Source organism: Eschrichtius robustus, chromosome 10 (genome assembly GCF_028021215.1).
Source record: "Eschrichtius robustus isolate mEscRob2 chromosome 10, mEscRob2.pri, whole genome shotgun sequence".
NCBI lineage: Eukaryota > Metazoa > Chordata > Mammalia > Artiodactyla > Eschrichtiidae > Eschrichtius > Eschrichtius robustus.
Genome location: NC_090833.1, coordinates 28,278,040 through 28,303,959, shown reverse-complemented (window position 1 = coordinate 28,303,959; position 25,920 = coordinate 28,278,040). Strand labels below are relative to the sequence as shown.

The 25,920-nt window shown below is 36.5% G+C and overlaps 1 protein-coding gene and 1 long non-coding RNA gene across 8 annotated transcripts; one reads left to right on the top strand and one right to left on the bottom strand.

Annotated features, from left to right (window-relative positions):
• The first annotated feature begins 201 nt into the window (after positions 1 to 201).
• LOC137769947 (protein NipSnap homolog 3A-like) lies at positions 202 to 11,785 on the top strand. Of its 6 annotated transcripts, none has more exons than XR_011075107.1 (7): positions 202 to 378; positions 3,162 to 3,372; positions 5,214 to 5,372; positions 6,837 to 6,986; positions 9,439 to 9,674; positions 10,370 to 10,416; positions 10,698 to 10,749. XR_011075107.1 is itself a non-coding variant. In XM_068552147.1 (7 exons), the coding sequence occupies exons 1-7, from the start codon at positions 319 to 321 to the stop codon at positions 10,897 to 10,899; spliced, it is 738 nt and encodes a 245-aa protein (XP_068408248.1). In that variant the 5' UTR covers positions 203 to 318; the 3' UTR covers positions 10,900 to 11,785. The 6 variants fall into 6 exon arrangements, 4 of the variants coding, with proteins under 4 accessions (XP_068408249.1, XP_068408248.1, XP_068408250.1 ...); XR_011075108.1 differs by having other exon boundaries at positions 203 to 378; positions 9,439 to 9,521; positions 10,698 to 10,784; XM_068552147.1 differs by lacking the exon at positions 9,439 to 9,674 and adding an exon at positions 10,876 to 11,785 and having other exon boundaries at positions 203 to 378; positions 10,698 to 10,784.
• On the bottom strand, positions 7,559 to 19,206 carry LOC137769948 (uncharacterized). 2 transcript variants are annotated; one of them, XR_011075109.1, is made up of 4 exons: positions 19,016 to 19,206; positions 14,144 to 14,201; positions 12,570 to 12,679; positions 7,559 to 8,079 (listed from the first exon to the last, which is right to left on the bottom strand). It is a non-coding gene; the product is annotated as an uncharacterized lncRNA (long non-coding RNA). The 2 variants fall into 2 exon arrangements; XR_011075110.1 differs by having other exon boundaries at positions 7,559 to 8,055.
• Between the last annotated feature and the right edge of the window lie 6,714 nt (positions 19,207 to 25,920).

Below are 25,920 nucleotides of genomic sequence, written 5' to 3'. Positions count from 1 at the left end.
ACGACCTCAGCATTCAGCTAATTCTAATATCACTCTTGACGATGGGGATAAGAACGTTTGGGGAAACAAAGGAGCCAGGAAGGGCCAGAGGTCACACCAAAGGCGTCTGGGGCCGGCCCCGGGCGGACGCCTTACGCACTGGGCTCCCCGGCCGCGCCCCAACCCCGGGCGTGAGGCGGAGCTGACCCGCGGATCCCCGCCCCGAGCCTGCGTCCGGCAGTAGTGCAGACGCCGCTCTCTGCTAGTCGGGGAGCCAGAGGAGGAGGAGTTTAAGGAAGAATCCCGGTCGCTGCCCTTCTCAGCGGTCGAAGCCGCGCCATGCTTGCCCTCGGAAAGAGCCTGACTAAGGCTCTGGCCGCTCGGACCCTGGCGCCTCAGGTACCCGCCCCGGGGACGCGCCCAAAATGATCCCTGGGAGAGGGGAGGGGAGGGGAGGGGAGGAGGGAGGGGGAGGGGCACCACGCGGCTCGCGCTCCCTGACCTGGGAGCCTTGTGCTGCTGCCTTCTTGTAGAGCAAGTCCCAGCACCTGGAAGCGAGGACCCTGGAGCGCGCAGGAGGAGAAAGGGTGCCCTTAGGGGAAGACTGGCTGCCTGTGTCGCCTACGGCCGGCTCGGGAACAACCGTGGACGGGGGGCTTTTCTAGCCTGGGTGCCCGGCGGCCTTGAGGCCACCCCTGAAGCGCCAGCTGCTGCGTTCTTGTCGCCCCGCGCCTTTGGGCTCGCCGCGCTGGTCCCTGTGCCACGCGCTCGTACAGCCTATTCTATTGACTTTTGACAAGCCACAAGCCCCTCTAGACTGAAGGGTGAAGGAGAAAAAGGTCAACCTGACACTAGCAAGAGAACGGGCCTCCCCCTTATACATGAAGTAAAACTTCTGAGCATTTTGCAGAGAACCTCAGAGAGGGGCCCAGGGTACAGGTGGTGCAGCCTCTGCCCAGCTGCCACTGTCTCCTGCAGTCAGTGCGCAAGTCACGCAGGGTCGAGAACTTCCTAGAAAATATGATGATGACAACCTCATCAAAGTTAAATGAGAAATGATGAATTGGGAGATTGGGATTGACATATAAAAAATAATAATAATTAAATAAATTTAAAAAGTTAAATGAGAAGTGTACAAAATAGATTTTTGTGACTCGGCCTTAACTGTGGTGGCTTGTCCTATTTTGTGAATCTAAGCTAGAGACGTTTTGTTGTTGTTTTTTGATGTTTAGGTTTGTACTCCTTTCTCAAGCAATAGGACAAGAAGGGGATTTACGTAGAGACTGACTTCCTGTAAAGACTAAAGAGGAGCCATAATGGCCCCTTCACTCAAAATTAGCAATACAGCCTTTATACTGATCCTCTCTACTGGGGCAGGGCCAAAATTATTCCTTACAACTCTATTCTGAACTTTGACTTTACTAAATGTCGATCAAACGCTCTCTTATAGGTGACTTGGAAGTTATTGCTGCTGAAAATGAGCCCTGACATGAATATAAGGGAGCTTGAAGTACTCATGATTCTTCTCCCAGCACAGTTCTAGTTTCTGCCCTACAACAAAAATCACCTCCCCAGAGCACACACATACTTATCTCAACTGCTGTTTAACCTTTCCCTGGGCTTCCTTTGTTACTTGTTTCTTTCTCTTGTGAAAGATAACAAAATTATGTGCCTTGACCACATACTTGTTTCCAAGTATCAATACAAATTCCTGAAAAATCAACTAAAAAAGCAACTGTTACAAATACCCCACTGGCTCCTTTTCTGATATATTTTATTTATAATACTTATTAAACTAGTATACCAGGCAGTTGTTTATTTGTGTAATATTGTCTTATTAGAATTTGGTTAAAATGACACAAAAAAACATGTCCACCAAAAGTAGGAGTAGCTGGCTGCAGTTGTTTTTGGTGGGAATACCTGCTTTCTTTGTAAGCTTAGACACTTGGGCAATAGGAATATAACTCATAGGGGACATGAGGGGAATGAACTCAAGTAGATAATTATAAATATGACATTATGCACAATGAAATCACATATATAGGCAACTGTGTGTTATAACCAAAAATATGTCAGAGAAAGGAGCCTACTGGTTTCATTTGACATATCAGCTGGTCAACATAAGCCCCAAATTTGCCCATAGCTTTGTTTGTACCAACATTTGTATTAGATAATTCTGATTAATCAGCTTCAGGAATTGGCACATGATATCCAAAACTGCAATAACATGAAATTGTAAACACAAATGCCATATGAGTGTGTGTGTATACATGTGTGCATATACGTATTTACATACACACACATTTACATTCAGAGGGGATAATTTCTGGCAGGTAATTTCCTACCTAAAGTTAAGTTCACTAAGACTCAGAAGATTAAACACAGCAAAAATGTATATAGTGACCATACCTCTAATACAAAAAGAACTAATGGTTCTTAAGGGATAGTTCCATCAACTTAGTATAATTGGATGGATTAAATGCCCTTCTTCACACTGCATCTATAATTAAACCTAATAATGATTCAGACAGTTCTGACCTGTTGATTTCTCCTTTATAGAATTCATACAGTCTACCACCGTGTTATAGTGCAATTTAATAGATTATGGATTCCCTTTAGCATTAGTTACATTCCAGTTCTATTATTTACCAGTGATGTACTTCATTGAATTTGGAAAATACTTTGACCTGAATTGAAACTTACATTTTTAAAAAAAACCTAAAGAAGGTTTTTCTGCAAGTAAACGTATTTCCATCATTCCTGCCAGAACACCTGTATATTCTATAAAGTTCATTTACATATATAACTGTAACACATACAGTATTGACTAAAGATAGAATATTGGATAAATAAGGTAAACCATTTGTAATTAATTAGAATCCTAGTTGTAGTTCTTGGATAAAGGACTCTCATTAAGACCCTAGTGCCTTCTTATGATTAACTTTTCATGAAAAGGTGGCTAAGGGACCCCTGCTAGGAAGCAGTATTTGTATATTCAGCACACTTAAGAGTACTTATCTTTATTGACATCTCTCAGCAATTCTAAGGAGAGATAACAACAGAGGTACAAACATGGAGTATGAGTCTAATGAGTGTCCCTTCTTTGCAGATTCAGATTTGGTTGTAACATATTATAAGCCTTAAGGTCCCCAAATACTTAAATTTGCCTTATGTTTCTTCAGGTGTGTTCATCTTTTGCTACGGGCCCCAGACAATACGATGGAACGTTCTATGAGTTTCGTACTTACTGCGTTAAACCTTCAAAGATGAATGAGTTTCTGGAAAATGTTAAGAAAAACATACATCTTCAGACAGCTCACTCTGAATTGGTTGGATCCTGGAGTGTAGAATTTGGAGGCAGGATTGATAAAGTGTTTCATATTTGGAAGTATGGTATGATTTTTCCAGCCTAAGTATTCAGTATAGATTTTCACTCTTTTGAATGTTACAATACACTTACCTCTTGGGTCTGTGTTACTATAAATACACACAGGTTAAATTCAACTTTTAAAGAGAGGAACAACAAATACAACAACAACACAAAATGAATTCAGTGATTACTCCTCCCACTGGTACCTCTAACAACTTTTGCCCAAATTCCTATGCATCATCATTGGGAAAGTGTGACATCTCGTATTTCAAATCATGAAATTGTGAACTAGCCTTTAATGCTCAGAAAGAACATAGAATGGTTTATTGTATAGATCATTTATGAAAAATTTAAAGCATTGATTGCAAGAGCCCAAGTGGGTAAAGATAATAAAAGGGAGAGTTATTTTTTCTTATTGTTGAATCTGCAACTGGACATCAGGATTTTAGTAGAAACAATTCAGTATTTCTAATTTAGTTTAGTTGAGGTTCATGGGGATAATAGTTAACTTCCAGGCCTCACCCAACTCAGACTGAATAATTTGTTAAATTTAGGGAACCACTTTTGTTTTTGTACCCCAAGGTTTCAGGGAATTCACTATCATTACACTGCTCTAGGGAAGTGAAGGCAAAGGAATTAGAATTCTCCCCATATTGAAGTTGACTTACTGCTGGTTTAGTAGACAACGAAGAACAGGTTACAGGAATCCCCAGATTGTTACTCCAGTGTCCAATCTTTCTGAAGTCCACATAGGACTTGACGATATCCAGAGAACTTTTAGTAATTTCATTTAGTGTCTGGTCATCAAGTTAAGAGTCATTAATAGTGTCCAAAGTTAATATTCATCACATACTTTATTGTGAAAAGTGCTCATTCTATATTTAACATGGCCATAGTTTAGAGGATTTCCCTGTTGTAATAGGACAAACCCCATTAAAACACAATTTATGCTTTAATGTGCAACAAGGAGAATTATGTCCCATTAAGAAAATTACTAGTAAGATCATGATATAACTTACTTAAGCTCTAAGATAGATGTTATTCCTTATCTCTAGCATAAACCATAGAAAACTCTTTTACCATTAACCTTAGGCCCTAATAATAAATATAGTGCTAGGCCTATACGTTATTAAATGTATATACCTGTTTGGGTAACAGAAGAGAAACAGTACTGGGTAAAAAGAATGGGTGTCAATAAGTAAGAGAATTAGCACTGTTTCTTTGGAAGCTGTTTGTTCAAAGAGGCTGAAAAAGCAAATCTTAATTTCATTTGTTAAATTTAATTCAGTTGTACCTTGACCTGACTACCCACCACCAGCACTACCGAAGAAACAGTCTTTCTCTAAACTAACACTATAACTTAAATGCCTCAAATAATATGAATAAATAATATATACGGAGTACTCACTTGGTGCCAAACATTGTTCTAAGCTCCCTTCATATACCAATTCTTTTAATCCTCAACAACAGCCCTGGAGGTAGCTACTATATCATTATCCCTATTTCACAGAATAAGAGACAGGCACAGAATGATCCAATAACTTACCTAAGTCTCACAACTACCTACTAAATGGTAGCACCTATAAAGCCCATTATTATATGACATCATTGGTTGTTTACGTTGCCACTCCCCTTTTAGACCATGAGCAACTAACTACATATGTTGGTATCTCTAGTGATATAACACATTGTCCTTATGTGGCCTCAATAAACATTTGCTAAATTGAATGAAACCCAGAAAAAGTACAGGTGATTTTATTTTTTTATTGATGTATAGTTGATGTACAATATTATATATGTTAAAGGTGTACAGGTGATTTTAAATCAAACAATTTTATTTTTCTTACTCCTGTTATTCCCATAGACAATTTTGCTCAGCAAACTGAAGTTCGGAAAGCCTTGGCCAATGATAAGGAATGGCGAGAACAATTACTCGTTCCAATTTTGGGTCTTACTGATAAACAAGAGAGTGAAATTACTTATCTGGTGCCATGGTGCAAATTAGAAAAACCACCCAAAGAAGGTAAGTTCATCTCTCTAAATTACATTGAATTTTAATGAAGAACATACTTAAGATTTTAAAGCTATAAAAACTAAAGTTCCATAGGAAAAAATAATCCTTCGTTTTATATCGGAATATATTGTGATTATAGAGGTAAAAATGAATTTGAGCTCTTTGCTTACCATTAAAACAATGAGCCTTAAATAATGAAATTTTTTCCAATTTGGAAAAACTGTTAAAGTTTAGATATGAATATGAAATACATGGGAAGAAATCTTGAGAAGTTGGGGATCTGGAACATAGAACACATGTATAGGTAGGTAAAGGATAATGTACGATATTTTCTCATAATTTAGTATTATTTTTTACACAAATTACAGTTAATCTAAAAACAGTAAGTATATCTTTGCTTGTAAAACTGGGGGGAATGGATTAATTTAAACTGGTAAGCTGAATTACTGTAGTTTAACTTTTTTGTTTTCCTCTTATTTCTCAGTTTGAAAGTAATTATTAAAATTTATCTTCTTGCTGATTTCACTTTCTTACTGACTTAAGGGAAATATTTACCTCAACCTAATTTTAAACAAAAGGCAGACTTTTTAAAAGCATAAACTAATTTTTCTTTCCCCCATAATCTCAACTTCGTAGTGTATCTTAGATGACAAGAGATTTGAAATGTCTTATTTGGATCCTATCCACCAGGACCTCCCCTCAGCCTTCAGCACTGTCTACGTGAACTTAGTGGCTCCTAGAACAGTGTCACATCTTGGTTATCTGCCTCTGTTGTTTATAATTCTTTAGTTGCTTTGTACTTTTTTTCCTTTTACTTCTCAAATCTACTTGTTCCCTAGTTTCTTTTTTTCTACCTGCTCCATACTTCTGACCAGAAGATAAACTGATTTTCAAGTGTTTACCTGGATATTTAGGAATAATAAAACCACCTTCTTCATTTTTTTTCCCCTCAAAATCTCACATATCACTTTGGGTCCTTTGTTTGCTGGCTGTTCCTGTTAGAAATGGAAACCTGTAGGGGGAAATTATACAAACAAAAAAGTGTTTCCTCTCAGAATTGGAAAGAAGGAAATATATGAGATCAGAAAATACTTTTCTTATTCATTTCTTACCTAGAATTAGACTCAGGCAGCTCAAAAATCCTAATCCTATCATAAATTCTCAATATTTGTTTAAATAACTAATTTTATAGATTAAAAATCGTTGATAAGAGCTTAATATAGCTTCCTTGTTCTTTGTTCTCTATGATAAGCTTAATAACTCACCCTTAAACATGGAGAAAGACTTTCTAAACATAAAAGCTAGGAAAAATGCAAGAAATGCAAAGAAATCATAAATATGTATACATAAACATTTTTATGTTTGATCCTCCAAATCTGTATATGTAGATTAGCCTTCCACTGGAACCACACTAACCTGATGAGAAATTTCTTGAATATCTTTTATAAAGTAATTATTTTCTCTCTATTCCAGGAGTCTACGAGCTGGTAACTTTTCAGATGAAACCTGGTGGGCCAGCTCTGTGGGGTGACGCATTTAGAAGAGCAATTAATGCCCATGTCGACCTAGGCTACTCAAAACTAGTTGGCGTTTTCCATACAGAATATGGAGCACTCAACAGAGGTATAGTTGTCCATTTCTTCTATGAAATTTAAAGTGTACTGGTGACCTACTAAGTTCCTCCAGTATTTTGTCACTGTTTTTGATTATGCCATATATTTAATTTTTATTGCCAAATATTTAGGGTTTTTTGTCATTTTAAGGGTTGAAAATACCTGTTTTACATACTATTTATTTAGAATGTTAACCACTTATGAAGGCTTTTCCAAATGTTGAACTGCTGTCTTCCATGATACATCAAAATGATAAAATTAAAAAACTGCAAGGAGCCTAAGAAAAATCTGTTCATCTTGTTTTTCCTCTAAATATATTTTTATTGATTTTTAAAAATAACATTACTTGGGATAGAGTGTTTGTCTCTGAATGAAAAAGTAATACATATTTTTACAGAGACTAAATATCATGGCCACGACCAAAGGTGGAAAAAAAACATTTTCCACTACTTAGAGATAATACTGTTAACATTTTGGTCTTTCTATTCCTGTGTCATTCATATATATGTAGGTGAATGTATATATGTGTATACATATATATTCATATTCATATATATGCTAGAAATAATGCATATGCATGATTAATGACTTCCTAACACTCCACTGAGAGTAACATACGGCAGACAGATAGATAGTACATATCTTTATTTAATAAACACCTATTTGAGGCTTTTAACGTTAAATTTGAAAGTTACTGCAATCTGAATTTCACATTTTTTTTTTTTTTGTCAGAAAGATATTTGCCATGTATTTCTTCTTTAGGTCTTTTTTTTGTTTGGTTTTGGTTTTTTTGGCTGTGTTGGGTCTTCGTTTCCGTGCGAGGGCTTTCTCTAGTTGTGGCAAGCAGGGGCCACTCTTCATCGCGGTGCGCGGGCCTCTCACTGTCGTGGCCTCTCTTGTTGCGGAGCACAGGCTCCAGACGCGCAGGCTCAGTAGCTGTGGCTCACGGGCCTAGTTGCTTCGCGGCATGTGGGATCTTCCCAGACCAGGGCTCGAACCCATGTCCCCTGCATTGGCAGGCAGATTCTCAACCACTGCGCCACCAGGGAAGCCCTTCACAGAGTTTTTTGTGGCAAACTCTAGAAAATGCAAGTATAGTTCATCTGGAAGGATAAATGACCAAGAATAGCTAATTCATTACTTCCGTCTGCCTCCTCAACTTCCTTACTTGAATGTCCAGTGGACATCTCAAACCTAACATATTCAAAACTGAGCGTCTGATCTTTACGCAGAAATTTAACTTCTAGTAATATATCCTAAGAAAAGAATCCGAATATACCGAAAAAAATATTTTCAAGCTGGAAAATATATGAAGAGGAGAAAAATTATGAAAATTATTAGCTGTCTATCTCATACCACATGCTAAAATAAAATTCAAATGGATTATAGATTTCAACGTAGAAGAAAAGAAGTCATAAAATTACTAAAATAAAATATAGATTTTTTTTTCGGCTGTATCAGGTCTTAGTTGCGGCACGCAGGCTCTTCGTTGCAGCGCGCGGGCTTCTCTCTAGTTGTGGTGTGAGGGCTCCAGGGCACGTGGGCTCTGTAGTTTGTGGCACGCGGGCTCTCTCATTGAGGCATGCGAGCTCAGTAGCTGTGATGCGCGGGCTTAGTTGCCCCACGGCATGTGGGATCTTAATTCCCTGACTAGGGATTGAACCCGTGTCCCCTGCATTGGAAGGTGGATTCTTTATCACTGGACCACCAGGGAGGTCCCCCTAGATGCTTTTTTAAAATAATATGGATGAGAACTATACTTCTAAACCAAAACACAAATGAAAACAATGAAGGCAAAAAAATCAAGTGATGAATTTTTTATAAAAAGGCTCAATCTTTCTGCATGCCCCAAGACACCAGAAATGAAATTCAAAAGCAAAAAGAAATGTAAAAACATATGCAAAGGTAGATGTACAGATGACTACTAAATATATATTTAGGAAGACGTAGATTAAGACTATAAGGAGATGCCATTTTCACCAAATAAAGACATACTTATATAGATATAGTGCCAGAGAAGCTGGGAAAAAATAAGTACCCCTACTGTGTAGCATATACTGGCTTAATAATTCCCCACCACAAAATTCAGCAATATAAATGAAAAGCCTTAATTTTAGAATTATTTTTGCCAATATTCTAGGAAATATGCATAGTTGTATAGGTGTGTTCAGTTACACAGGAAGGAAATTTGAAAGAATATAAAATATATAGTGGTCACTTGAATGATGAAAATATTTTTTAAGTGGTATTTTAATTTTTATAATGAACATATATAACTTTTATAAGAAAAAACTGAAAATGAGTGTGCACACTTTTTAATCTTAAATTAATTCTCAGTGGAGAAAAGGGAATAAATAGTAATATGCTGAGTATAAATCAGTGCATCATTTCTGGACAACTTATAGTATGTATACTGTACCTATATAAGATATTCCCTTTGGTTCTCTTAATTTTAATTTTAGGAGTTTACATTGAGGAAATAATGAGATCCAGACTGGTTGGGTTTGAATCCCAGCTCCACCGCTTACTAACTTTGTGACTTGGAGTGAGTTACTTAACCTTTCTGTGCCTTACATTGCTCATTGATAAAATAATCATAATCATAACCTACCACCTAGGATTCTTGTGAAGACTAAATGAGTTAATACATGCAAAACGCTTAGAGCCAGGCCTCGAACATAGGAAGCACCCAATAAATGTAAGTAGTGATTTGTCTTTGACATTGTTATTTTTATAAATATACATGATAGGTGCTGCTCTAAGGAAGTTTTTGTCAGCATTGTTTATGATAAGGAAACTTTAGAAACAATGTAGTATGACCCTATGTATATAATATACTTGTAATACACAAACAGACACACATATACATCATATATATCATGTGTCTAATATAAGCATAAACATATACGCTGTGTGCCTATAAATACATAAAAATATGAAAATACATACATATATACATAAATATGGAAAAGATACACCAAAATAGCAAAGTGATGAATTCTGGGTGGTAGGATTAGAAACTATTCCTGCTTTCTCTTTTTGTTTATTTGCATTTTCCAAAATCTATACAACCAACATGTATTACATTGTAATTATTTTTAAATTTTTAAATAATTTAAGTAAAAGAACATTTATTTCAGTATTTTGTAGAATACCACACTATTTTGAATGATATAAATAATCAACAATAAGGGGCTGGTATAAAAAGTTGTTATATCTATGGGACAGAATTCACGTGTTAAAAATTAATAGCATTGTCATAGAAACTTCTCATTGTTGACTTTTTTAAATCAATTACAAAGTATAATATACAGTAAGACGCTAATTTTATATTTCTCATCTTTCAAAAGAAATACAATAAATATTAATACAGGTTTTCTCTGGGTGGTTAAGTTTCAGCTACTTTAATTTTCTTCTTTGCATCAGCCAAATATTCAGTGGTGAGCATAATTTTTTTATAATCTTGCTTTTTCAAAATAAAGTAAAATCCTTCTGTTTCTTCTTCTATAAAACCAGTTTGACTAATTAATTTATAAATTTCTTTCCCAAATCTTTGACTCCTCTGAAATCTTATCACTAACATACTTAGTGCTACCTTTTTGATAATCACTATTTTGATTTAAAGAATAGGACTTTCAGTTTCTGATTAATATTTCTGTCTTTCTTATTTGAGTAATGCCACAGTCTTTACAATCTATTTCTGGTTTATTTATTTCTGCAGTTCATGTTCTTTGGTGGAACGCGAGTGCGGATAGCCGAGCAGCTGGGAGACACCAGTCTCATGAGGATCCCAGAGTTGTGGCAGCTGGTAAGCTATTTCACTAGGTACGAGTTATTCTTAGAACAAATTTCATTTAGTCAACAACTTTATATACCTTCTTATGAATTTTTTTTTTCAGTTCGGGAAAGTGTCAATTACCTAGTGTCTCAGCAAAATATGCTTCTGATTCCTACATCATATCCACCACTGGAATAGTTTTCCACGGACATACAAAGCATTGCATGAACTGCCATAACACGTGTCTGTTAATGGTGCTTAAATTCTTCCAAGAGATTCTCACTTTTATTTGAAGGAGGTGGTAAGCTAATTTGCTATATCCCTTGCATTTTTCAAAAGCTACTCTCTATCCACTGTCACCACCACTTCAGGAAACAGTCTGTTCATTTTCCCCTTGGTATTTCAGTATCTGTCGCACATTAAAAATAGTTGCCATTACTACAGTATCTTGATTTTTCATTTGTTTCAGAATATCTCTTGTTCTCTATTTTGACAACCCTCTGCTTTTATACCATTTTCTTACATACAAATGATTGTTACATTTCCATACCTGTGATAGTATCGTTAAATTATATGCATAAATTATCAACCTTTTCATCATGTCTGTTTTTCTGAGATTATAAAAGTTTTTGTTCAGTAAGGTTTTCTTTATAATACCAGTTGGGATCCATAAAAAATCCATTAAACATTTCTTTACTACAGAAAAGTACAGTATCATCTGTGTCATTTATGTTAATTATGGTTTTTACATTAATAATTAATTACTTGGAAAATAATGTTATTAGGTCCTGGTATTAAAGCACATTGATAACTCATTGGTTTAGGTGCTTGCAGTGTCTTCATTTACAGTTAATTTTACTAATTTTTACTTCATTTTGGATCACTGTTTAATAAAGATACTCGGTCATCTATTTGGTTTTTTTTTTAATTGAAGTATAGTTGATTTACAATGTTGTGTTAGGTCATCTATTTGTTTTGATGAGATTTATAATTATGGAAATGTCTGCCCTAATAAAATCCTACATATACAATCTGATTCTTTTTATTGTGTTTTATATTTTTATCCTCGTCTCTGGAGCTATTGTTGTGTTGCCATAAGGTAATGAGACAGTAATAATGTACTATCTTTATTGTAAATATTGTCACCTCAAGTAAATAGCCTGCTAGTAACCTTATAAGAATTTCTTCAGTACCATCACAGACATACTAGGATTTTCTTACAACTTTAGTTTTTATTTTAGTTGAGTGCCTCAGCCTTCTTAAACTAGATTTGGCACTTCTAAGCTCTCCTGGTAGCTTGTACTTACTTACAGCTATGTTATTTTATGTTTCTAACATACTGCAAAAACAATAAATTATGAATTAGCTATCTATGGGAAAACTGAAAAACAGGAAGCACGGTCACCTCTCACTTACCTGGTCCTCAGGAATCTGAAGGACAGATGAGTTCCTAGTAAGGCAAAGAACACCCTGACTCTGAAGGCTAAAATCTATCAGACATGTTAGAAGCATTGGTTTTGAGTTTTGACTACGAGTCTTCCACCTCAGTTTTTTGAAAAGTTGTCACTTAGGGAATGAGGTGGTGGTGGTATGAATTGCAGTCTGTGTGGACGGATTTCCTCTGGCATGAGATCAGCCGTGTGCTTAAGGCCATGTTTGGTCACATGAAAGTGTACAACTGGGTCTGCCTTTTCCTCTTTCATTCATCTTTGAACTAGCTAGAACATTTCCTGGTGATGGCCAGGGGCTCTTTCATCCATCCAATCCAGAGCCCTGATGGAGGTTTATAAAGCAGCAGCAGACCAGCGTTCTTACCATGTCCTAGACAGAACTGGAGAGTCAGTAGAATGATGGGCTTCACTCCGCTGATGAACTACAGGTGCTTCCATTTGCTGACACACCCCTGGACCAGGAACACGACAAAGCTGGCCGGGACAGAGGACATTGCAGAGATGACACAGATGGACATAATTATGTCCACTAACATGTTCTTCTTGCAAAGAGAAAGTCAGTGAGAATCTGAGGGTTCACTGATGCAACTGAGGACTCAATCAAGGCAGACACACACGTGCACACACGCAATATATGAAGAATAGCCCAGGGAAAAATACCTCTTCAATAAATAAAATAAAATTATTTTATTCAGAGTTAAAACATCATTGAGGTGAAAAAACTGACAGTGCAAATGCAAAATTGATTTCTCTGAGTTCATGAAAAAGTCTGGTACCAAAATGAAACTATTGAAAGAGGTCTGAGAAGGAATTTCCTGGCAGTCCAGTGGTTAGGACTCTGCACTTCCACTACAGGGGGCCTCGGTTCAAACCCTGGCCGGGGAAGGCCCGGCCCAAAAATAAATAAATAAATAAATGGAATTTAATTTAATTCCATTTAATTTAGTTTAATTACAAAAAGGTCTGAGAGTAGCCTAATGGGGTTCACTTTGGTTCAGTTTTTGACATTATAAGACCAGCAGGTTGTAAATTCTCACACACAAAAAGGACTGCTTTGGTTTGAAAACTTAATAAATGCAGAAATATTAGTGTGAAGTTACTCAAATAAGTTAAATTCTTCTGGCTGTAAGTAAACTGGAAAACAACAATGTATAGCATATTAATCTAACAGAAACAAAAATTCTAACAGATTCTTGTTATAAGAACGGTCTTATACACCCATTATACAGGGTCATATAGGATTCCTAGTGACCTATACTGATACGCTGTAGGAAATAAGCAGAAACAATAATTGCCATGCTCCACATATAGGATCTACATTTTCAAGTATTAACTGGAGCTCGGTCTTGACTAGTGTAAGATCACTAAGTGCCAGTGATGGCTTTGTATTTAAAAGTCTTAAACAATAAGCTGTTAGGTGACCATGTTTACCTGCCAACTACTCCCATGTACCAGTTACTCACTGAAACATTATTTATAAAATAAACATATGGAAACACTTAAAAATCAATAGGGAAGAAATACCAAAGTTACGGTACAAATGTCCCTTCGTATTTCAGGGGATTGGTTCCAAGACCCCAGCAGATACCAAAATCTGCCATGCTCAAGTCCCTTATAGAGAACAGTGTAGTATTTGCATACAATCTATGCACATCCCCCTTATACTTCATCATCTCTAGAATACTTATAATACCTACTACAATGCAAATGCTATGGAAATAGCTGTACATAGAATGTAAATGCCATGTAAATAGTAGCCTGTGGGCAGCAAATTCAAGTTTTTTCCTCTTTGAACTGTCTGGAATTTTTTTTTAATGTTTTTGATCTGCAGGTGCAGAACCCGCTAAAGCAGAACCCGCAGATACAGGCCAACAGTATACTCAAACACTGGATTATTGGGGAGTATTAAAATGAATGAACCATATCTGAACAACTTACTTTGTTACCTTTGTCTCTTAGTCTCTCGGAGCTTCTTGGTTGCTGTTTTTGTTTTAATCTGTAAAATGGAAATATGAACTTCCCAAAGTGAGATGAAAGAGAATATGAAAGAAAAGATTAAGTAAAAGACATTAATATACACGACAGCTCCTACATGATATCAGGCACATTAGAATCTGATATTCTCTTGTCTGCAAAATAGGTATCATTGATGTTCTCTGAAAGAGAGAGGAATAGGATATATGATTTGAGAATAATCAATGTTTATTAGAACCTCTTAAGAACGAGAAGGTCAGCGAGACAGGAATGAGGAAAGAATTAACCAACCAAATGAGGGCCTCTCATTGAAGAGGTAATCACAAACGAGACTCTAGTCACATGAATCTACCAACAGGCCTCATTCCAAAACACTCACAGGCTCAGGACCCTTATTCAATGAAATATACTTTGAAATAGAATTTATACTAAGGCAGCCTGTAAAGTTATGACTTTTCTCTAACTATTTTCAATGTTTATTTTGTGCTGAGTGCAAACTTCCAAGAGACTCCAAGAGAGTGGGAAAACTGGGAACTGTATTTTTTAATATCCAGTGTCTATATAAGAAGAAAATCATCTTGAATATGAAGACTACTTCAACTAATGTCATTAAGCTATCTTGCAAAGACAACACAGAATGATTTTCTGAAGGAATTTTAATCTGTGTAGTGCTGATTTGCTATAAACCATGTGTCTGTCAACCTTCATAAGAGATAGAGGGACATGTGAGGTTCAGTCATAAAGTGTGTATGGGAAAATCCTAGGCAATATCCTGAAGGACCTAACAAGGGGCAAAAGAGACAACAGGCCCCATGGGTTTGGACACAGCCTATCAGCCCCTTGCATTAATGCTCTGGCCCTCAATACAATGTTGAGAATAAATAAAGCATAAAAAATTATAAAGACGCTGTAAAAGCAATCCATGATGGTCAAGTAAAGCTAAAAGAGATTAAAAAGTGAATTGATTACTCAACTGATTTAAAATAAATGGTAAACTGAACTGGTTTTAAAATCTGGCTTTAAACCCTGGATGTGCCACTGAGCAGCAGTGAACCTGAGAAAATTACTTCTCTCAGAAATTCACCTTTCTCACTTGGAGATAAAGCTTAACTCACAGCGTTTGGAGGATAATTAAAACCTGTGAGAAAGTGAGTAGGAAATTGTCTCAGCACTTAGCAGCGTCTTCCCTCTCTAAGTTACAGTCATGCATTTTACTCTTCACTATCTGGTAAGTACTTTCCCCTTGTAAATTCTCTCTCCCTTTCTGCTGACTAGATGCAGTTGATGATGGGGCTCTAGGGATGGCAGAGCCACAGGGTCGAGAAGCCTGGGTCCTTAATTCACCACATACAGAAGAGCTGCTTGCCAATTAGGAAAACCCATTTTAGATCTTAAAGAACAAGAAATAAAATCCTACTGTGTTTGAGACATACATTTTGGTGTCTATTTGTTACAGCACTTTAGCCTATCCTATTTAATACGTTCTTGAAAGGCTGAACCACATTCAGGAATAACAGATACGGCGGAAAGTGTCAAAACTAGTCTTAATTTGTAAACAAATTATGTGAATGACTACCAACCAAGCACTGAGATATTCAGCATTCTACCCTCCTCAATCATAGGAGACTGGCAGTAAGGCTTATAACTCACAGATGGAATCCTGGAAGTTTCCTAGGAGGGGTAACTAAGAGAAATGACTTACCCATGGTAGCAAATGGGGCAATTTCCCCAGTGATGAAACAGCCCAGTCAGAAAACCCTACAGTGAAGCCCACTGTTTGACAGCCGCCCCTCCAGGTACTCAAAGAGCTGTCAATTTTTTTTTTTTTTTTTGTCTCTCTCCAAAATACAAACTGATAGTCAAGGATCACAAACATAAAAATATTATAGGAAAAACCCTAGTAACAAGGGAGAAAAGGAATCAAATGAGAGAAAATATAATAAAACTTGAAAGAAAAAGAAATAATGCAGGAAGAAGACCTAAAGCAATGACTAAAATAAATACCTGTAATTAATGTCCACAGATATAGAAATATTTAACCCGTGAAAAAAAAAGAGAATATTATTTTTAAAAATAAAAATAAAAATGTTCTGGGGAAGGGATAAAATAAGAGCTCTTGTAAATAAATACTGTGAAAGTAGGAGTTTAAAATTCAGTAGATAAGTTAGAAGATAAAATTGTGGTACTTAACCCCAAAAAAACCTACACCAAAAAAGTAGAGATGTAAAATAGTAGAAAAAGAAAGTGAGAAGATCAAGTGGAGGCAGAATGTTTGAAAAACAGAAGTTCCAGAGATTGACAAGAGAAGGAAAAAACTCCAAGAAACACAAACATTTTTCAGGATTGAAGAGTGTCCAGATTAAGAGGGGACACTGAGTGAGGAACAATGGATGAAAAAAGTGCCTACTCCAAGACATGTAATTGTGAAATTTCAGAACCCCAGGGAAAACGAAAAAAACAGAAAAGATTCCAAAAAGAAAGAAAAACAAGTCACATACAAAAAATTAGGAATCAGAACGCTATGAATTTCTTACTAGAAGCTATAATACACTGGAGAATTGCCTTTGAAAATATAAGGAAAAATTATTTCCAAAGTAGAATTTGGGTTATATACCCAACCAACATATGAATCAAGAGGGTTGACAGAATAAAACATTTTTAGAGATGCAAGTCTCAAAAGTTTAACTCCCACGCACCCTCTCCAAAATGTAGGAGTAAAAAAAAAAACGAAACAAAAAGCTATAAAATCCTGGCAACAGGAGGTCCAACACAAAGCAAATGAGATCCCCAGAATATCAGTGAGAGGAGATCCCAGAATTACTACCATGCTATCTTAGAGAACAATTAGCCCACACTGGAGCAAGAAAACAAAAGACCCCCAAAAGACAATGCCAGAAGATGAAACTGACAAGCTGATTAATGGGTTTAATCAAACTGAGAGGAAATTTATTCTTCTGGCAAAGAATTTGGTGAATAATAAGTGATAGGTATAATGAAAATAATAGAAACAAATGAAAAAGAGAAATAAAATAGTTACTCTCCTTTTGATTAAGATCATAGGTTTAAGCCACTAGAAAATGATTTCTCAAGTAAAAAAGGAGTTCATACAGCGCTCCCAGTATGGTGCACCACGGGTGTCAGAACCTAGGCTGCTTCTCTCTTGTTGTTCTGCCATCTTCAGCATGTGGTTTCTACCTCATAGTCCAAGAACTCAAGCCATTACATCCACATTCCAGCAGGCAGAAATAAGAAAGAAACAAAGAGGGCAACAACCTAAACTGCTTTAAGACCACTTAGAGTAGGTCATAAATGCATTAACACATCCCACTGGCCAGGACTCAGTCACATGGCTGCACTAAGCTGCAAGGGTTGTATTGCTAATTTTCAAAAAAGGTGGGGTGGGAGAAGAATGGCTATTGGGAAATAGCTAGCAGTCTCTGCTACCTCCCTCCAGCACTTTCTATTCTTCATATCCTACTTGTTTTTCCTCATTGTATTTATTAATCCCTAACATGTTTTTCCTTCATATGTTTACCTGTTTCCCCTAACCTGGAAGTTCCAAGAGGACACAAACTTTGTCTTTTGTTCACCTCTGCACCCCAGTTTTTGTAAAAGTGCCTGAAGCATAAAGGAGTTTAATTAATACGGGTTGAATGAGGGTATGAATTGTGAATTCTAGGGAGAAAAAGTCTAAGAAAAAAACTTAAAGATCCAGTCCAGGCACAGATGATGTTTTTTTGTCTTGCTTGGTTAGATATGGACACCCATCAACTTGAAAAACTGACTCACTACCTATGGAATTACTAATTTTAAAAAGCCTCCCTTCCTCTGAACAGATGATTCAAAAGTCTTTGCAAAGGCACAACCAATACAACCACAGATGACAGCCCTCTAATAATTCCCTAGCCTTAATAGTATAAGCAATATCACTTCAGTGTGTGCATGAATGTAACTATTGTGTAATTGGGTTTAGTTATGTGTTGTGTGTGTAGTTATGTGTGTAAGAAGGTAATGTAATTAGTGACAAAGGCATAAACATCAATATAGTGTAAATTTTAACTATTTTAATGTTATTTACCAGATGAGGGAAAGGAAGTGTATTTTGGGTGAATGGTATGTTAACAGACCTATATCTTCAATTTCCAAGCAATAGATACTATCTGTAACTGAAAATATCAAGAAGCACCAGAAAGTGTATATAATTCAGAAAAAGGGAAACAAGCATTAGAAGAAACAGCTGAAAATGTTGAAAGCGGTTACTCTGGGGACCAATATCAAGAATAAGAAGACAAGATCAGAAGTCTGCTGATTTGTTTGTTTAAATTTGAATTTCCATTATCTAGTTCAGGGCCCCCATTCCTCTGAGCAACTAAGAAATACTCTCTAACAAGGCCATGCTGGAGGTGGCGATAGGGAGAGAGAATGCACTTAATAAGGAAGAGTGAAGGCTCACTGGTCTTTAGCTACATGTAAATCACCCGAGTAAAAATTAACCCCGGCAAACACGTCCACGAGTTAAATGCAAAGCATGACAGGCACGCATCCATACTGCCTTCCCAATGGTCACACAAACTCGCATTCTACACACGAACTTTTACGAAGTGTATGCAGGTGTGCATGGAGATGAGATGAAATTAACCAACTAATGTCACAGCGGACACTGGGGGTAAGATCTCTCGAGGGAACAAAAGTGCACCGAAGGGTCAGGGCCGACACCTAACGCGCCTGACAGGGGCAGGTGGTGGACGCCTCGCTAACTGGGCTGTCCGCCCCCTCTCCCCCCGCCCCGCCCCCGTCGCAGTAGTAGGAGCTGAGCCGCCCCCAGCCTGTACCTACCCTTGCGCAGGAGCTGCTCCCTACCAGTAGAGAAGCCACAGGAGAAGGAATTTAAGGAAGAATACCGGCCGCTGCCCTTCGCAGCGCTCGAAGCCGCGCCATGCTTGCCTTCCGAAGGAGCCTGACTAGGGCTCTGGCCGCTCGTACACTGGCTCTTCGGGTACCTGCTGCTGGGACGTGACCAAAATGTCTCCTGGGGGAGGGGAGGGAAGGGGAGGAGAGGGGACTGCTGGGAGCGCGCTGGCCGCGCATGCGCCTACAGGCCGAAGAGCCCAGGTCTGCGAGATTGGTGCTGCCGCCCAAGTTCTAGTGCAAGTCCCAGAACCCGCAGGGCAAGGACCCCGGGACACGCTGGGGGAGGAAGGGTGCCGTTAGGGGAAGACCCACTGCCAGGGTTGCCTCCGGCCGGCTCTCGAACAGCCATGGACGGGGGGCTTTTGCAGCCTAGGTGCCAGGCAGCCGTGAGGACATCCTTGAAGCGCCAGCTGCTGCGTTCTTGCCGCCCCGCGCGATTGCTGTCGCAGCATTGGGGCCTATGCCAGGCGGTGGTCCAGCCTCTTTGATTTGTCCTTTTACAAACCCCTCCAGGCTGAAGGGGGAAGGAGAAGAAGGTCAACCAGCAGCTAGCAACAGAACTGGCCTCCCCCTTTTTAACGAAATACGCAACCTCCCAGCATTTTGCAGACAGGGAACCTTAAATAGGGCCCCAGGGTGCCAGTGGTGAAGCATCCTCCCAGCTGCCACTGTCTCCTGAGGTCAGTGCCCAAGTCAGGCAGGTAGGGTCAGGAACCTCATAGCACATAGGATGACAACCTCATTTAAACTTAATGAGAAATGTACAAAATAGACAGTTTTAACTGACGGGAATTGGTCTAATACGCGAATCTAACCTAAAGATTTTTCTCCTTCTGTTGTTTAGGTTTGTACTCCTTTCTCAAGGGATAGGACAGGACGGGGATTTACATAGAGACTGACTTTCTGTAAAGACTAAAGAGGAGCCATAATGGCCCCATCACTCAAAATTAGCAATATAGTCTTTATCCTGAGTCTCTCTACTGGGGCAGGGCCAAAATTATTCCTTACAACTTTATTCTGAACTTTGACTTTACTAAATGTCGATCAAACGCTCTCTTATAGGTGACTTGGAAGTTATTGCTGCTGAAAGTGAGCCCTGACATGAATATAAGGGAGCTTGAAGTACTCATGATTCTTCTCCCAGCACAGTTCTAGTTTCTGCCCTACAACAAAAATCACCTCCCCCGAGCACACACATACTTATCTCAACTGCTGTTTCACCGTTCCCTGGGCTTCCTTTGTTATTAGTTTCTTTCTCTTGTGAAAGATAACAAAATTATGTGCCTTGACCACATACTTGTTTCCAAGTATCAATACAAATTCCTGAAAAATCAACTAAAAAAGCAACTGTTACAAATACCCCACTGGCTCATTTTCTGATATATTTTATTTATAATACTTATTAAACTAGTATACCAGGCAGTTGTTTATTTGTGTAATATTGTCTTATTAGAATTTGGTTAAAATGACACAAAAAAACATGTCCACCAAAAGTAGGAGTAGCTGGCTGCAGTTGTTTTTGGTGGGAATACCTGCTTTCATTGTAAGCTTAGACACTTGGGCAATAGGAATATAACTCATAGGGGACATGAGGGGAATGAACTCAAGTAGATAATTATAAATATGACATTATGCACAATGAAATCACATATATAGGCAACTGTGTGTTATAACCAAAAATATGTCAGAGAAAGGAGCCTACTGGTTTCATTTGACATATCAGCTGGTCAACATAAGCCCCAAATTTGTCCATAGCTTTGTTTGTACCAACATTTGTACTGGATAATTCTGATTAATCAGCTTCAGGAATTGGCACATGATATCCAAAACTACAATAACATGAAATTGTAAACACAAATGCCATATGAGTGTGTGTATACACATGTGCATATACGTATTTGCATACACACACATTTACATTCACAGGGGAAAATTTCTGGCAGGTAATTTCCTACCTAAAGTTAAGTTCACTAAGACTCAGAAGATTAAACACAGCAAAAATGTATATAGTGACCATACCTCTAATACAAAAAGAACTAATGGTTCTTAAGGGATATTTCCATCAACCTTCCATTTATGTGTGTGTGTGTGTGTGTGTGTGTGTGTGTGTATGAATGACATGAGAAAAAGGAGACCAAAATGTCATATATTTATGTATATGTATGTACATGTACATTATGTGTGTATATGTATATTAGAAATAATGCATGTGCATGATTAACAATTACTTCCTAACACTCTAGTCAAGTATACACAGCAGACAGATAATTATACATACGTTAACTTATTTAATAAACACTTATTGGGGCATTTAACTTTTAAAGTTGAAAGTTATTGCAGTCAGAATTTCAGAGCATTTTTTGTGGCAAACTAAAAAATGTATGTAAAGTTTACCTGGAAGGATAAATGACTAAGAATAGCTAATAAAATAGTTGAAAGACACATTATATCCATTTGCCTCCTCAACTTCCTTAGTTGAATGTCCAGTGGACATCTCACACCTAACATATTCAAAGCTGAGCTTCTGATCTTTACCAAGAAATTTAACTTCTAATAGTACATCCTAAGAAAATTATCAGAATATACAGAAAAATTTATTTTCAAATTGGAAAATATATGAAGAGAAAAATTATGAAAATTATTAGATGTCCATCTCATGCCATATGCTAAAAAATAAAATTCAAATGGGTTATAGATTTCAGAGTAGAAAAAAGTTATAGAATTACTAAAATAAAATATAGATGAATTTATTAAATAATATGAATGACAACTATATGTCTTAAGCCAAAATAACAAATGAAGAAACAATGAAGGAAAAACAATGAATTGATGATTTTATTATAAAAAAGCTCAATCTTTCTGCATGCCCCAAAACACCGTAAATGAAATTCAAAAACAAAGAGAAACATAAAAACTTATGCAAAGGTAAATGTACAGATGACTACTGAATATATATTAAAGAAGATGCAGATTAAGACAATAATGAGAGCCATTTTCACCTAATAAATACATACTTTTATAAATATAGTACTAAATAGGCTGGGAAAAAATAAGTACCCCTACTGTGTAGGGTGCACTGGCTTAGCCTTTCCCCTACACAAAATTTGGCGGTATAAATTAAAAGCCTTAATTTTTAAATTATTTTTCCCAATATTCTAGGAAATATGCATAGTTGTACGGATGTGTTCAGTTACACAGGAAGGAAATTGGAAAGGACGTAAAACATATAGTGGTCATTTGAATGATGAAATTAATATTTATTAAGTAGTATTTTAGTTTTTATAATTGACATATCTAACTTTTATAAGAAAAAACTGAAAATGAGTATGCACATTTTTTAATCTTAAATTCATTGTCAGTGGAGAAAAGGGAAGAGTAATATGTGGAGTATAAATCAGTGCATCGTTTCTGGATGACAATTTATAATATGTACACTGTACATATGTAAGTATATATAAGATACTCCCTTTGGTTCTCTCAATTTTCATTTTAAGAGATTATATTGAGGAAATAATGAGATCCAGACTGCCTGGGTTTGAATCCCAGCTCCACCGCTTACTAACTTTGTGACTTGGAGTGAGTTACTTAAACTTTCTGTGCCTTACATTGCTCATTGATAAAATAGTGATAATAATAACCTACCACCTAGGATTATTGTGAAGACTAAATGAGTTAATACATGCAAAACGCTTAGAGCCAGGCCTAGCACATAGGAAGCACCCAATAACTGTAAGTAGTGATTTGTCTTTGACATTGTTATTTTTATAAATGTACATGATAGGTGCTGCTCTAAGGAAGTTTTTGTCAGCATTGTTTATGATAAGGAAACTTTAGAAACAATGTGATATGACCCTATGTATATAATATACTTGTAATACACAAATAGACACACTCATAAATCATATACATCATGTATCTTATTTAAGCATAAACATATATTCTGTGTGTATATAAATATTTAAACATATAAAAATACATACATATATACATAAATATGGAAAAGATACACCAAAATTGAAAAGTAGTTATTTCAGGTTGGTAGGATTAGAAATGATTATTGCTTTCCTTTTTGTTTATCTGCATTTTCCAAAATCTATACAGCTAACACATATTACTTATAATTATTTTTTAAAAATTTAAATAAGTACAAGAACACTTATTTCAGTATTTTGTAGAATACCACACTATTTTGAATATAACAACAATATATATTTTGAATATAACAACAATAAAGTGTTGGGATAAAAAGTTGCTATATCTATAAGGAGGAATTCACAGAGCCATTAAAAATTAATATCACTGCCAAAGAAAATACTCATTGTTGATTTTTAAAAATCTATTTCTAAGCATAATATACAGTAAGACCCTAGTTTTATTTCACTCATATTTTTTGAAGGAAATAAACTAAATATTAATATTAAAAGAGGTTTTCTCTAGGTGGTTAAGATTATGGCACTTTTTATATTCTTTGTATCAGCCAAATTTTCAGTAGTAAACACAATTTTTTTATAGTCTTGCTTTTTAAAAGTAAAAGCCTTCTGTTTCTTCATCTATAAAACCAGTTTGACTAATTATCTTATAACTTTCTCTCCCAAATCTCTGACCCCTCTGAACTCTTATCACTAACATACTTAGTGTTACCTTGTTGTACTCACTATTTTGATTTAAAGAACAGGACTTTCAGTTTCTGATTAATATTTCTGTCTTTCTTATTTGTAGTAATGCCACAGTCTTTAGAATCTATTTCAGGTTTATTTATTTCTGCAGTTCATGTTCTTTGGTGGAACGAGAGTGCAGATGGCCAAGCAGCTGGGAGACACCAGTCTCATGAGGATCCCAGAGTTGTAGCAGCTGGTAGGCTATTTCACTAGGCACAAGTTATTCTTAGAACAAATTTGATTTAGTCAATAACTTTATATACCTTCTTATGAATTTTTTTTCAGTTCGAGAAAGTGTAAATTACCTAGTGTCTCAGAATATGCTTCTGATTCCTATATCATTTTCACCGTTGAAATAGTTTTCCACTGAAATATGAAGCATTTCATGAACTGCCATAAGATGTGTCTGCTAATGGTGCTTAAATTCTTCCAAGAGAGTCTCAGTTTTATTTGAAGAAAATAGTAAGTTAATTCACTATGTCTCTGCATTTTAAAAGCCAGCTCTGTCCATTGTCACTACCACCTCAGGATAGTTCTGTTCATTTTCCCCTTGGCATTTCAGTATCTATTATACTTTAGAAATATGTAGTCGCCACTACTTCTTGATCTTGATTTTTCATTTGTTTCAGAACATCTCTTCTTCTCTATTTTTTTTTCCACACACACACACTGTATTTTATTTTTACAAGTGATAAATAGACTGACACGAAGCATTGTACATGGATGACCACAACAAAAGCAACAATGATTGCAATTACCAAACCTGAAACACACTCATACTATGTCATAATATTGACATTCAGTCCAGTAATCCTCCACTGTAACAGCTCCTTTACTTTGCAGTGAAAATTGATTTGTATATTCTTTGCCTCTGAGTCCTTGTGGGATTTTTTTTGTTTAATTCAGGCAGAAAGTCACAAAAATTATACTCATCCTCATCAGTTCATTCAGTCCCATGTAATTAAATTTTTTTTTCATCTTGATCTTTTGTTAGCACTTTTATGAGTTCATCAGTTTTTCATTAGAGTTCTGAAAATGCTTATTCATTCAGTTCAGCAGTACAGTCAGTTACCAGAAACCTGTACTTGTCAGAGTCTTTTCCATGAATTTCTTGAAGATGAAAACCTTTTATAGGAACATATTTGCAAAAGCATCAGAGTACACCCAGAACTGTCTGTAAATGACAAAAGACTTAAAAATGACCACAGTTAAAGATTTGATGAAAGTTCATAATAATGCAGTTGACAAGAAAATTAGTTATTTCTGAGATATACATTTTAAAGTAATAACTAGGATTATTACATATAACATTATACCAGAACATATAAGATTTTTAGAAATTTCATGTAATGTCTGAAACATTTATATTAACATATTTCCATACAAATAACCCAATGAAAGTTTAGTATTAGTTGTTTTGTTTGTTTGTTTGTTTATACTGCAGGTTCTTATTAGGCATCAATTTTATACACATCAGTGTATACATGTCAATCCCAATCGCCCAATTCAGCACACCACCATCCCCACCCCACCGCAGTTTTCCCCCCTTGGTGTCCATATGTCCATTCTCTACATCTGTGTCTCAACTTCTGCCCTGCAAACCGGCTCATCTGTACCATTTTTCTAGGTTCCACATATATGCATTAATACACAATATTTGTTTTTCTCTTTCCGACCCACTCCACTCTGCATGACAGTCTCTAGATCCATCCACTTCTCAACAAATGACTCAATTTCGTTCCTTTTTATGGCTGAGTAATATTCCATTGTATATATGTACCACAACTTCTTTATCCATTCGTCTGTTGATGGGCATTTAGGTTGCTTCCATCTTCTTCTCTATTTTAACAATATTTTGCTCTGTAGCATTTTCTTATATTCATATAATGATTTTACATTTCTGTGACTGACAATATCTTTAAATTATTTACATACAGTGTCATCTTTTAATCATGTCTGTGTTATCTGAGATTTTTAAAACATTTTTGCCCAGTAAAGTTTATTTTGTGATATCAAATGGAATTCAGAAGAATATTATATCAAATATATTTCTTTACCTTGGGAAAGTACAGTATAACCTGTGTCACCTGTTTTAATTATGGTTTTCACATTAATTACTTGTAACTTTCACTTGGAAAATAATTTTTAAAAAACTTCAGAAGACTTATATGC